At 43.2% G+C, this 14,585-nt stretch overlaps 2 protein-coding genes across 2 annotated transcripts in view; one reads left to right on the top strand and one right to left on the bottom strand.

The window, feature by feature from the left end:
* Window positions 1–3,477: 3,477 nt before the first annotated feature.
* On the bottom strand, window positions 3,478–14,371 carry LOC117554599. Its single transcript, XM_034229047.1, has 6 exons — window positions 14,127–14,371; window positions 10,834–11,012; window positions 9,717–10,034; window positions 7,076–7,390; window positions 4,772–4,907; window positions 3,478–4,691 (listed from the first exon to the last, which is right to left on the bottom strand). The coding sequence occupies exons 2-6, from the start codon at window positions 10,862–10,864 to the stop codon at window positions 4,502–4,504; spliced, it is 990 nt and encodes a 329-aa protein (XP_034084938.1). The 5' UTR covers window positions 10,865–11,012; window positions 14,127–14,371; the 3' UTR covers window positions 3,478–4,501.
* Window positions 13,693–14,585, top strand: part of LOC117554598 (zinc finger protein 420-like) — an 81,577-nt gene continuing 80,684 nt past the window's right edge. The window contains exon 1 of the mRNA XM_034229046.1: window positions 13,693–14,228. The gene's annotated coding sequence lies outside the window, so the exon portion shown is untranslated. The remainder of the gene's footprint in view (window positions 14,229–14,585) is intronic.

The following is a 14,585-nucleotide window of genomic DNA, read 5'->3' as shown; positions in this document are numbered from 1 at the left end:
GCACTTTTAAGAAACGTTTTGTAAATGTCATGATAATAAACCTTTGAATCTTGGAAAATATTGTTGAACCCCATCGACCAACGCTGTCATTTGAACGTCGATCAAGCCGAAGCCACAGAGCTCTTCTTTTACTGTCCTTTGTTCTTAGAGGAAGTACAGAAACACGTAACTCTGGATTTGTTTTAATGTTTGAGGTGCAATAAACGACACAGCAGCTTTTTGGCTGTTACAACTATTATTTTCTGCCTCGCTCATGAGAGTAACAGCTGGAGAAATTACAGCCTCGCCTACTGATTTTAATTTAACCATATATCGAACCTGATTCTCGATTTCAAATGTGTGCTCTAAAATGATATTTATAAATGACTATTATCATTATTATAAGCAAGACAATAAATGGCAAAGATATGTAGAAAATAAACGTATTTGAGATACGTTCATAACAAACGTAACGTGGGAGTATCATATACACGCAAAATGGGACTTCTGCGTATCTATTGCACGCATTTCCAATGTGTAAAGTCGTGTCATTTGTACGCAGACAGAAGAGAGTGGGTTGATATAAAAATGTACCAGTGACTGAGCCTCCGTACAGTTAGTGAAGGCAAACCAGCCCTTGCATACAGGGTACAGTGATGAGTAAATACTTTACAGTTTATCACAAATCTCAGCGCACTGTGAAACGCAGCATCTAACTTGACCAGGCAATGGGCAGGTGCATTCATATAGACCAAATCACCATAGTCCAGCACAGGTCAAAAGGTCACAGAGCCTTTTCCTGGCCTCAAGTGAGAAACAGGACTTGTTTCTGAAAAACAAACCTAGCCTAACCCTCAGCTTTTTAAGCAGGTTATTGACATGAAGTTTAAAAGTGAGACAATCATCAAGCCAGATACCAAGGTATTTGTAACAGGTAACCACTTCAAGTTTTATTCCTTGCGTAGTTACAATATCTAAAACAGGCTCCGGTGTTTTTTTAGCGTTTGAAAAGAGCATTGCCTTGGTTTTATCAACATTTAAAAGAAGCTTTAGTTCAGAGAGCTGCGTCTGAATAATATTAAAAACAGCTTGTAATTTAACACCAGCCTCCTGAGGGACCTGCACAGTACATCACGGTATCATCAGCATAAAAATGTAAAGTTGCTCCATCGACATTTTCACCTAAACTATTGATATAGATGGAGAATAATAGCGGACCTAAAACAGAACCTTGTGGAACACCACTAGTAATGTTTAACCACTCAGAAGACAGCCCATCAAAGTGAACACATTGGGACCTTTCAGAGAGGTAGTTCACAAACCTTTCAGAGAGGTAGTTCACAAACCTTTCAGAGAGGTAGTTCACAAACCTTTCAGAGAGGTAGTTCACAAACCTTTCAGAGAGGTAGTTCACAAACCTTTCAGAGAGGTAGTTCACAAACCTATCAGAGAGGTAGTTCACAAACCATTCAGAGAGGTAGTTCACAAACCTTTCAGAGAGGTAGTTCACAAACCTTTCAGAGAGGTAGTTCACAAACCATTCAGAGAGGTAGTTCACAAACCTTTCAGAGAGGTAGTTCACAAACCATTCAGAGAGGTAGTTCACAAACCATTCAGAGAGGTAGTTCACAAACCTTTCAGAGAGGTAGATTCACAACCATTCAGAGAGGTAGTTCACAAACCATTCAGAGAGGTAGTTCACAAACCTTTCAGAGAGGTAGTTTCACAAACCACCCCACTGCATGGCTGGATATGCCGATACTGAGTAGCCTCTACTTCAGGATATGATGATCGACAGTATAAAACGCTTTGGACAGGTCAACAAATAGAGCTGCACAACTCTGCTTATTATCTAAAATACTCGCCACATCATTCACCACTTTCTTTGTGGCAGTGATGGTGCTGTGTTGCTTTCTGAAACCCGACTGATGTTTAGACAGGATGTCATTTGTACGTAAAAACTCCTTTACCTGTTCACTCACTAGGTGTTCAAGAACCTTGGCCAGAACTGATAATTTAGAGATGGGCCTATAGTTATTTAATAAGGTGGCCTCCCCTCCTTTTAGTAAAGGCAAGACATAAGCTGACTTCCATACTTTTGGAATTGTATTTGTTTTAAGGTCCAAGCGAGGGGGGGTGTCTTTGTTTGTGTCACCAAATCTACTTTTTGATCCCCTTTAAGTCCTTTTGCTTTCTATGTGGTTGTTTTGTGTATGTTTTAGTACTTCCTCCTCTCTTTGCAGTAATTCAGCTTCTCTCTGATGTTTCTTTAGTCATTTGATCATGGACGTGGGAAGGGGGGGTGCTGAGGGGGCTGCAGCACCCCCATCTGTTGGCGGAGAGTTGTAACTGCAACGCCAAAAAGTTCACTAAACAAATCAATACAAAAGTTTTATTTTGAGTTACTATTTTTGAGTCAGCATTTTAGTGCAAGCAGTCTCTAAAAAGCTTCACTATAAGAGAAAGTGATAATGCAGTGAGCTTCTTCTGTTGCTCTGCTATAGAGAAGAAGCTCGTCAGTGCAAGATCAGGGATGGGAGTTTTGTGAAAGGAGGGTTTAAGAACTGGCGAAAGGCAGAGGAAACATTTAGGGAGCATGAGAAGTCCCATCAACACACGACCGTCAACAAACTGGCAGCATTAAAACGAACACCGATGAATGCGCTGCTCTCACAAGCTGTTGCTAAAGACCAAATGACTGCATTTAGTATGACGTTATTATACAGGACCCTCCCTCCACACAGACTGCGTGGGGCCTCATTTTGCGGAGGGAGCCTCATCTGAAGCGCAAACACCTACAGTGTAAGGCAAGCGCCACAGTTTCGCCGCTGCGAGGCACCCGCAGCCCGCACACCCAACTCTGACTGACTTCCCGCGTCCCTGCATTTGATGTTTCTTTTTGGTTGTTTGAAGTCATTTTGTGTTTTTTTGTTGTACTTTCTCCACTATTCTTAGGAATGTTGCATCTACTTTCATTCATTTTGCACCTATTTGTGATTGTTTTGTATCTTCTTTTCAACCTTCAATGTCATCGTTCTGTGTTTTCATTTATTTTGTGGTATTTTTTGTTGTTGTGGTATTTCTTATTACAGACACATGCATTTCCTAACATTCGGTTTATATGCTGTAAAATGTATTATCTCCTCGATTTACACACGGCATCTATTGCACGTCTGTCCGTCCTGGGAGAGGGATCCCTCCTCTGTTGCTCTCCCTGAGGTTTCTCCCATGTTCCCTTTAAACTGTGGGTTTTCTCTGGAAGTGTTTCCTTGTACGATGTGAGGGTCTAAGGACAGAGGGTCTGAGGACAGAGGGTCTAAGGACAGAGGGTCTGAGGACAGAGGGTCTGAGGACAGAGGGTCTAAGGACAGAGGGTCTAAGGACAGAGGGTCTAAGGGCAGAGGGTGTCGTTTTTCTCATACTGATATTCTGAACAATCTGTGCTGTTGTATTTGCTGTAAAGTGTCTCGACTGTAGGCTATTTTTATTATATGTCCAGCACTTTGGCTCGACCAAAAATCGTTTATAAATGTGCTATATAAATAAAACTTGATTTGATTTGCCCTCTCTTTGGTTGTTGTGCATCTCTTTCTAATCCTGTTGCATCTTTTTTAAGGCATTGATGATTCTTTGCTCGTTCAACAGATCTTTAAAGTGTGTGTTAATCTCATGTTGTGGTTGTTTACATGTCTTTAGATTGTTTTCGTCATGTTGTGTATATCTGTGGGCGGGAATCATCTTTTTGTGTCTTTAGTTACATCGTGTGAGATATTCCCCCGGACCCTTTTTGGCATCGCGGCCTCTTTGTGATTGTTGTTCATTCATTTAAGTCTTTGTGCATCTTTTTAAAGACGCCTTTCTTTCTATGTGGTCTTTAGAGTGTGTTCAGTCTGTTGGTCTCCTGGTGGTCATTGTGTGGTTGTCTTACATTTCTGTTTAGTCAATCCATGTCCTCTGTAGTCGTTGTGTGTATATCTGTGGGGTCTAAGCGTCTCTTTGTGATCTTTCTGTGTTCGGCTTGTAAATCCTTCCCTCTACTGACTTCTCCTCTTTCTGCACGCTTTGGTAATAATAATAATAATAATTCATTTATTTTATATAGGCGCCTTTCAAGGCACTCAAGGTCGCCGTACAACACATACAAAACAAGATACACAATACATAACACCAGCATAAGAGACATAAACAAGACAATGCAGTTTATCAATCAATCAAATAACCAAATAAATAAAAACAGAGGATGTGTGATGGATAATGATCAGGGTGGATATGCGAGTGTGAAGAGATATGTTTTGAGGCGTGATTTGAAAATGGGGAGAGAGTCAGTGTTGCGGATGTCAGGTGGGAGGGAGTTCCAGAGGCGGGGTGCAGAGCGGCTGAAGGCTCTAGACCCATGGTGGTTAAATGTGGTGGTCTGATGTGTTGTACGCTTCACTGGAAAGCTATCTAATCAATTACACTTATGGTGAGTCTGATAAACGCTGAAGTTCTTATCACAAAGAACTAATGTCACGGTGTCGATTTAACCTGCAGACTGCGGCCTTCCTCTGATCCCAACCCTCCTCTCCCTCCTCCTCTTCCTCTTCCTCTTCCTCTTCGCATGCTTATCCCTCACTTTAGCACACGTAATAAATACGCAGATAAACATCACCAAGGATGCAAAGGAACCCCATCGCAGCATCGTGTACCAGAGCGGCACTCCTGTGAACACTCTGCAAAAACAAAGACTGGGTGAATGACATTTCATGATGGTTTTGTAATAAATCATCGTGTTTTAGATGTGTTTTCTGACCTGAGAAGCAGGTGTGTCTCGGTGGCGATGATCAGCTGGTTTGTGGTGTCAGGTTGGATTTCCCCGGTGGTGTGACAGGAGGTCGGGGGGGTGGTTTGGGCCGTGGTGCTCACAGCACAGTCATAAACAGGTTGGCCTGGTGATTAAACAAATAAACAATGGCTTTCTTTCAGCACAGGAACTTGTGCAAGAGGATTTCACAACAGCATTACAGCCTCATCTGTGTTTCTTAAAATGAGTTGTATATTATGCACATTCAGTTCAGTTCGCATCCTCTTTAAGAAATCTGCACAGATCTCCACTTTACATTCCATTAAAGAACATATTTCAGTTTTCAATTGCTTTTAAAAACTAATATTATCAGCATTTTGTTATCTTTTATTGTATGTATTTGGTATATGTATACGTTGTCTAAATATTTGTAGTATCATTGTTGTAAAATAGTTTTAAAAAAAACGTAACACAAAAAGTAAGGCAATTTGTGTTTGGTAGATGATTTATATGTTGTAACAATGCTTTTTGGCATTACATCTTATACTGTTGGAAAGCCTGTTTTCTTATCTTTCCAATGGTACCACATTTGTGAGGAAAAAGCATTTGTAGGATGCAGTGGCGGCTGGTGGAAAATATCTTTGGTGGGGCTATGGAAATGGTGACCAAACCATACTAGGGCGGTCCAGGGGATCGGCCCCCGGAAGAAATGTTTGAGAAAATATGAGATAATCCATAATCTTCAGTGTGGTTAGCTATGAATGTTCCAAAACTGTGCGACAGTACAGTAGGCTCACACAAACTGCAGAACACTGGTGCTTTGGGAACACTCAAATGATGTAATTCTCATTTAGAATCAGAAGACTAAATACGAACGTGTGTGTGTGTGTGTGTGTGTGTGTGTGTGTGTGTGTGTGTGTGTGTTATTCTTGTCAACCCTCCCGATTTCTGACAAAATCAGATTTACTCACGACTGTTTCCACTCGGACTTCAATACAGCTACACCATTGTTTGGTTTCCATGGTAGCGCGTCTCTTTAGCAGCGCGCGCAACTCAAAGTCTGAGAGGGTGAGGAAGATGAAAACTGAACAAGAATCGACAACTCGACCCTCTGCTCACTCCTTTCCTGTAAAACACAGGTCCAGCCCACACACATGCTCCATGGTGCTACAGGCATTGCCCTCACAACTACAATAAGCATGTAAATGTTAATCAACAGCTCCGGCGATCCACTAGCACCGGAGTCTCCACCTGCAGACGCACGCAGCCATCCTCGACAACTACTGTAGCGTGGATACGATTCCAAACAACTCACAGACACACAGGCCAGGGCGCTGACAGGGCGCCCTTTGAGCATCAGATCTGACGACGCTGATTGGCTGAAATTATGTTTCGGCAGCATAGTATACAGATAGCAACAGTCAGCTTGTTGGCTGCTGCTGCTCTGGCTGAGGGCTCCTTTCTACCGCCCGGACGAGAGAGGGTAATGATGCACGCTGCGGCCAGGCAGGAAACATGTGACTGATCAGTAACTTTAGACATCGTAAAACAATTTTAAACGAGATTTTATTGTAGATTATACAATTTACTGATACCAACTATATAATATTTACCTTGTTCATTAAAAATAAAAAAATATATATTTTTGAAAAATATTTTTTAATTTTTTTTTTAATTTTGAATGACAATCAAACATGTGGGAAGAGGGGGGGCGGCACCCCTAGCGTCCCTATGGGCCGGCCGCCACTGGTGGGATGAGCAGCAGAGCTGAGTATGTGGGGTGCGCCTATGAAAAATGTGACAAATCTCCTCTGCCAATACCAAACAGCTTTTTTTTCTGTTGACTCTTGTTTGGTGGAGTGGATGATCGAAGTCTGATCAATAAAGACATATTGGCAACAATTGATTTATTAACAATTGATTCATTTCTACAAGCTACCTCAGTAGCGTGTGGAAGAACGGCAATGCCAAAAAGCATTGTTATAACATAGAAATCGTCTACACAAATTGCCTTTTTGTGTTAAGTTTAGTTAGAAAAATGTATTTAATGAATGTCTCTCACTGTGTTTATGTATGCAGCGCACACACCCAAATACATCCTGGTGTGTGTGCTTTTAAACACGGCCACTATGAGTCACTAAAGGCAAAGCCGAAGTGGTGCTATTAAAACAGTTATGTACCAAGATTTGAAGCATGTCTTATTACTCGCTGTGATTCATTTTAAAAAGGTGCGTTTATTATAAACACATCGTAGGAATAGCAGTTATTTCATTAGGTTTTATATTTGATATTTATATGAATCAGAGTCGTTACCTTGCAGGTGAACCACATATCTGCAGTGTGAGTCTGCAGGAGGGAAGATGTTCACTCTGAGGCTCTCACTCCTCTCTGAGCTCACTTCATTCCTGACGCTGCAGTAGAGCTCAGCGTCCTGCAGAGAGTCACAGGTGAGCTGCAGGTCAGCAGAGTTCTGCAGCAGGACGTCCTCGGGGTGTGTGTGTCGGAACCAGGAGTAACGGACCGCGGTGCCCCGTGAACACACACACCGCACCGTCACCGGACCCCCCCGACAGGTGGACCCCTCCATCAGGGAGACCAGGGGCTGGAGGCTGGGCTTAGAGACCGGGACTGAAACACAGAGGAGAGCAGGGTAACCTTTTTTTATTCCAATTCATCTTGTTTTAATTTGTATTCGGTTGGCTTTTTCATTACTGTTTTTAAATGTAGTTTTATAAGATGCTTCCTTTGCACGATATCTTATTTATTTGACACACTTTTAGCAACAAGGCAACACTTTGAGTTGCCTTGTTGCTAAAAGGTTCTAAATAAAAAGACTTGATGACATGAATTTATTTATTTTTGCATTAGAAAACTAGAGCCAATGGAGAGAAAACTGTCCATGTGGGGAAGCGACTCCTCTGTAAGGGGCCAACCTGTGGAGCACAACTTTTCTCCCCTTGGGAGGCAGCTGCACCCTGTAGACAACTCCCCCCCCCCACCCTCTCCAGTACTCTGTAGGGTTCAACCCACTGGCTTTCAAGTTTTGGGCACCGGCTCTTTTTTCGTTGGGAGCTGTAGACCAGCCAAACAACTCGCTGCACCCTCACTGCGAAGGGGACCCAAGTTCCCATCAGCAAAAACACGTGGGTTTGCTATCCTGGCTCCAAGATGGTGGAATGAGCTCCCCATTGACATCAGGACAGCAGATAGCTTGCACATCTTCCGGCGCAGACTGAAAACTCATCTCTTTCGACTCCACTTCGAGCGATAGAACTATTAACAAAGCACTTTTATACTAATAAAGGACTGGCTTATCTAAAGCCAGTTGAGTAGCACTTGAAATGTTTGGCTCTATGAAACCTGATGTACTTATATGATTCTGTTTTCTTCAAGGTTGTGTCTTCCTGGTCGAATGTACTTATTGTAAGTCGCTTTGGATAAAAGCGTCAGCTAAATGCAATGTAATGTAATGTAATGTAGACCCAGACCAGCTCCCCGGCCCTAAAGTCCTGCCCTTGTGTCCTTGTATCATACTTCTGTTTCTGTCTCACACCAGCTCTTTTCTGCTGATCTCAGTCAAAGGCGTGAGCTGAATCCAGGCGGTCCTGAAGTCCCCTGGCGTACTCAGGTCCTGGAGAAGTGTCAAGGGATCCGGCGGCTGACCAAACGCCAAAATGGCCGGGGTGTGAAGCTCTCTCCCCAACATGAGGAGAGCAGGAGAACAGGCCGAGGACTCCTGGACTGCAGAGCGACATGCCATGAGCACAAGGGGCAGATGCTCATCCCAGTCACGCTGGTGCTGAGACGTGAGGATGGCCAGCTGCTGGCCCATGGTGCGAGGAAATCTCTCGACTAGTCCGTCGCTCTGAGGCCGCAAGGGGGAGGTGCGAGTTTTGTGCATGCCCAGTTGTGTGCACATGGAGGTGAACACCAGGGACCCGAAGTTCCTCCCCTGGTCACTATGCAGAGTGTCCGGCACTCCAAACCGGCTGAACATGCCGGCCACCAAGGCATCTGCGACTGTCACTGCTTCCTGATCAGGGAGGGCATACGCCTCTGGCCATTTTGTGAAATAGTCCATGGCGGTGAGGACTTAGCGGTTACCTCCGTTTGACCGAGGTAGCGGCTCAACCACATCGACTGCTACTCTCTCCATCAGGACCCCCATGGGAAACTGTTGAAGCGGAGCATGGGAACGACCAGGGGGGCCCTTACCAGCCATACGTATACCCATTGCCTTTCAGAAGTGCCAGCTGTCCCGTGAATGTGCACAGTCGCACCGCAGTCGGTTCCAACTAAGTCCCACTGGGCAACACATCTGCTCTCACCAGGGTTACTGTCGAGCCTGTGTCCAGCAGTGCAGGGCACCACATCCACAGTGACAGGGACATAACAGGAATCTCCACCTCAAGCACAGGCTCCAAGCATGTGCTGTCATCTGCTTCAGGAGGGAGTAGAGCCTGGCTCTGGCTCCTTCCTCGGATGTCTGTATTATAGACATCAGGGCCGCTACAACATGTTTAATCATGTTTTGTGCCATTTGCCAAGACTTGATAAGTCGCTCGTAAAACACAGGAGGTATGGAAACTAATAACACCATATATTTGGTCAATTGTACAGCTGATATAACACAACACATTTGTTTTATTTCCTTTAACAAGGTGGATATAGTTGCTGCTACTTAAGATGCACACGCTGCACCCAGTTGATTGACAGCAGGTATACAAACCACGAAATAAATAAAAACGTTTTAAACAAAGCCCCAATTGTCTGTACATGTGCAAACCCAGCTTGATTGCACTTGGTTTACTATTATGTCAAAAAAGGGAAGGACGTTACGGTACATCGGAGTGATGCTGTGTGTCTGCTGACTGGCACACCGGGCACGGGGGTTTCATGATGATACCTGTTAGTTAAATATTTAACCCTCTCCACCTGCAGTGTGCATTCTCACCTTCAGTGACGACCACCCTCACTGACGTCATGATGTCAGCATAAGGCCTGTCGATCCCGACCCAGTAGTCCCCGCTGTCCCCCTTCTGCAGATCTAAGACCATCACAAACAGTCCTCTTCTCCGAGCATCCACGATGTGAACGCGGGTGCTTCTGGTCTTCCCCTCCGAGTCCACCAGCACCTCGCAGGTCCTCCTGGACTCTCCTTTGCACCAGTACTTGTTGCTGTATAGCTGGTTGTCATAGCTGCAGGAGAGCAGGAAGTCTGACCCGAGGGGAGCTGTGATCTGCTTCTTGTCACACTGCAGCTGCAGACTCGCTGAAACAGAAAGGAAAATGGAATCTGAGAAGAAGCTCTTTCATGTAATACCAACAGTGGGTCTGCTAATGCACATTCAGAGTGCATACGAGTTGGTTGCTTGTGAATATTCACGTGAGAAATAACATTTGTACCTGTAAATACTTTCCATGCATGTTCATGTCAACAAATATATAAAATCTTAATCTAAATACTTAATTCATGTTACATTACATTGCATTTAGCTGACGCTTTTATCCAAAGCGATTTACAATAAGTGCGTTCGACCAACAAAATACAAACTTGAAGAAAACAGAATCATATAAGTACATCAGGTTTCATAGAGCTAAAACATTTCAAGTGCTACTCAACTGGCTTTAGATAAGCCAGCCCTTTATATGTTGGGGGAGATTGGGTTTGGTGCTCCATTTAAGAATGAAATAAGTATCAACAGAAGATATTGAAGTTAAAATGTCCAATAAAATAATATAAAAAACAATTATACAAACATAAGAATACAAAAAAAGTTATGGAATAAAAAATACTTATATAAACCAATAAATAAAATGGCAAATCAAAGATAAAATCAGAAATATTTATATCAACATAACAGTTAATCAAAAATGTCCCATAAAGGATACAAAACAATATATTTAAAGAATCTTATCTTGTTATCGAACCAAAGATTTCCTGAACTAAATGTAAATCAACATTTCATCTGTTCATCGTTCTCCAAAAGGTTTAGAAATGAAATCTCTCTTTATATATTTCCTAAAGCAGAATACAGATCTTTAACCTGAGATTAAATGAAGCTCCTCACCGTGAAGCAGCAGCAGCACCAGGGTCTTCATGTCTTCATGTTTCTGAGGTGTGAACAGGAAGCTGCAGAGCTAGACCATATTGGACTGTGGTGCGCGGCTTCCTGCTGGTGCATTGTAGGTTAGAGAGATGCTGTTGCTTGCATGCGCTGTCCCGATCACAAACACAACATATAGGCCGCTGCAGAAATGGGTCAAGTTTAATTTGTGTGGTTAAAAAGCCCCATTGTTACATCGGTTTCAAAAGTGTCACGGTGGCATCTGAACATCGCCTTCTTCTTCTCTCTGAGGCTCCTCCCGGTCGCTCATGGCCGTGAACATTAGCTTGGTAAGATTTCTTGAAATAAGAAGAGATATTTAGATAAATCAGATCTTGTAATTATCTGGAGAACTCATTCTGAACTATATTTGACCAGAATCAGGAGATGATGTGTTTCAAAATAAGCCGCAAACGCTCAAAAGTGTTCTGTTTCCTGATGTTAGTTGGTGATTTTCTAATAAATATGTAACAAAATAAGTGATTCATCTGAGATACGACTCAAAATAAGATGATTTGACTGAACAGGATGAGGCATTGTCTAAAAACAAGAGCCTATATCTCACTGCAGTGTTACTTCTGAAGTTAATGTGTCTTATATCAGGTGGAGAGACATATTTTGACTAGATATCAGACACATATACTGGGCAAGATTTAGAGTTTTTGTAGTGTGCACTTCTATTAAGCGGCCTAAAGGCACTAAAACTAAAAGATAATAGTAGATTCAAGGTTCAATAGCAATGCTCGTGCAGGTAGTGTACGCATGAGTTTGAAGTTTGTTTGTCACCAAAAAAACTGAAAAACATCAAAGTTGACGGACAGTGTTTCCTTGTCCAAATGTTGACTGGGGCCCTTTCTCACTTCTCTTATTTTTCATTTCCTCGCTCCTCGGTCTCACCGGAAGTTGATTTGTCTGCGCCATCTTGAGTAGCGTCCCAATGGCCTTATTTTTGCCGGTGTAGGTACCAGATGTGTTCGGGGTACCAGATGTGTTCGGGTGTATTTCCGTCGCATCCGTCATATACTCACCTCCCTCTGCTCCCAGCGCTCTGCTGCCACACACCTGTACTGTACTGTACCCAATATACAAGCTGTTAATAAACTTTTCAATCAATCAATCAATCAACACCGGCCGTCTGCGGAACTGCAGCCGGAGGAACTCGGGACAGCTTGTTATGTGTATGTACGAAGATATGTCCCCAGCTGACACAGAAAGCGACTCAGGTTCTGGTCCAGGCTCTCGTCATCTCACGCCTAGACTACTGCAACTCCCTCCTGGCTGGTCTACCTGCATGTGCCATCCGACCTCTGCAGCTCATCCAGAATGCAGCGGCTCGTCTGGTCTTCAACCTTCCTAAATGTTCCCACACCACTCCGCTCCTCCGCTCCCTTCACTGGCTTCCGGTAACTGCTAGAATCCACTTCAAGACACTGGTACTTGCGTACCATGCTGCGAATGGATCTGGCCCTTCGTACATCCAGGACATGGTTAAACCGTACACCCCAGCGCGTGCACTACGCTCTGCATCAGCCAAACGACTCGCTGCGCCCTCGCTGCGAGGGGGACCCAAGTTCCCATCGGCGAAAACACGTGGGTTTGCTGTCCTGGCTCCAGGATGGTGGAATGAGCTCCCCATTGACATCAGGACAGCAGATAGCTTGCACATCTTCCGGCGCAGACTGAAAACTCATCTCTTTCGACTCCACTTCGAGCGTTAGAACTATTAACGAAGCACTTTTATACTAATAAAGGACTGGCTTACCTAAAGCCAGTTGAGTAGCACTTGAAATGTTTGGTTCTATGAAACCTGATGTACTTTATGATTCTGTTTTCTTCAAGGTTGTGTCTTCCTGGTCGAATGTACTTATTGTAAGTCGCTTTGGATAAAAGCGTCAGCTAAATGCAATGTAATGTAATGTAATGTGTGGGGTCCCATGTACTTGTGCACATAAATAATGTTTCTAATTATTTACTATTAAAAAATATATATTCTGCGTTACTTTAGCCAACACTTTTATAAGGCCACTAGATTAGATAATTACGAAATGTGTAGATAGAATACATATCTTTCAGGTTGTTATTTTTGTCATTATGTTTAATGTTTTATTTACCTTTTAGTATTTTTATATAGTATCTGAACTTTGGAGAGGAGTTGGGAGACACACGACACATCAAATCACATCGACAGATCAAGACGAAGCGAACGTATGGGCTCAGAACAGTCTCATAATACACACATGCGCACAGAAGGATTCACACTTGTATTTCATGATCCACAAAAGGATTCACACTTGTATTTCCGGATCCACACTTGTGTTTTTCAATACACACACAAATGTATTCCGTTTCATATACATGTAAATAAAATCCAAATACAGAAAAAAGTTTTACATATGTATTTTTGATCCTCACATATTTGTTTTCCGTTTAAAACCTCTGAACCTGCAAACAGCTTTCTGTACACGGAAATGGATATAACTTATGTTAGACAGCTATCATACTGAATACATATTTACTGTGAATGTGTACAAAAATGTATGGCATATGGCTGTCTAACAGAAGTTAAATCCATTTCTCTCTTATTCTGACAATGTACTTAACCCCAAATAAAAGAACCCAATAAAAATAATTGTTAAATAATAGTGAAGTCACGTTGTAATAACAAAAACTCATCTCTCTCTCTCTCTCTCTCTCTCTCTCTCTCTCTCTCTCTCTCTCTCGAGTTTTCCTTTTGAGCTTTGCCAAAAGCCACTGTGTCAATGTTGTCCTACTTGGGTTGCCGTCCGGAGTTGTCCAATATGGCGGACCATGTCGCACATGCGCACTGCAGATCGGGCAGAGCGGGTAGTGATACATCCATGCTCCAACCTAGCAACTGTACTACATTTAACACATGTAGGCCTATCGGTACCAGTAAAGGAGGAAGGGAGGTGACCAAACATAAGACAGAGAACAGGAAATAGCACCCGAGGGTGGGGAAGGAGCCATAGCTAGCTATCCAGCTAAAGTAGCTACCGTTAGCAAACCCGAATGGAGTGTAAGCAACTGTGGAGTTAAAGTCGCTAAGAGAAGGAGAGTTGTGAGTGCTTAAGCTGTAGTAACGTGTGATTACAACGCCAGGTAGCTGCCGTGATCAAGAATTTGTAAAACGATCGATTTAGTTTAAGATAATATAAGCTATCAGCAGCAGAGCAGACACAACAGGATAGCCCGGAGTTGACAACAACAACAACAACCGGAAGTGACAACACGCTTACCGCAATAGTAAGTGAGGGTCCAGTAGGTGGCGGTATGCACCTTTAAAGTTCTTTGCAATCCGCCAAAAACCGGAAGAAGAAGACGACGACGACGACGAAGAGGTGAGTGGATTAAACATCTGCAGAGGTTTCATTAAGTGTATTTACACCTGTTAGTAGTGATGGCGAGATGAAGCCTTATGAAGCTTTGAAGCTTTCCAGCCAATTGGTTTGCAAAAGGGTTCATCTCATGAGGCTTCATCAGGGGCGGACTGGCCATTGGGAGTACCGGGAGTTTCCCCGGTGGGCCGGAAAAAGAAAAAAAAAGTTTATAAAAAAAATTATTTTGCCTAAATCCTACCGGCCCACATTTGTAAGTGTTCCGGCCCAGTCCAGCCCAGTGGGGTGTGGCCAGGGTTGGGTTGTGTAACGGAATACATGTAACGGTGTTACGTAATCAGAATACAAAAATCAAGTAAC

This window comes from Gymnodraco acuticeps, unplaced genomic scaffold, assembly GCF_902827175.1.
Source record: "Gymnodraco acuticeps unplaced genomic scaffold, fGymAcu1.1, whole genome shotgun sequence".
Lineage (NCBI taxonomy): Eukaryota > Metazoa > Chordata > Actinopteri > Perciformes > Bathydraconidae > Gymnodraco > Gymnodraco acuticeps.
Note: the sequence above shows the minus strand (reverse complement) of the source record. Positions and strands in the feature narration are given on the sequence as shown.

What these genes read in the sequence shown, in the direction of transcription:
- LOC117554599 (XM_034229047.1), bottom strand. Translation starts at nt 10,864, where the DNA reads ATGAAGACCCTGGTGCTGCTGCTGCTTCACG. An exon ending in GAGGGTGGTCGTCACTGAAG is followed by an intron (nt 7,391 to 9,716) that starts GTGAGAATGCAC and finishes TCTGTGTTTCAG; the next exon opens with TCCCGGTCTCTAAGCCCAGC. An exon ending in GAGACACACCTGCTTCTCAG is followed by an intron (nt 4,692 to 4,771) that starts GTCAGAAAACAC and finishes TTGTTTTTGCAG; the next exon opens with AGTGTTCACAGGAGTGCCGC.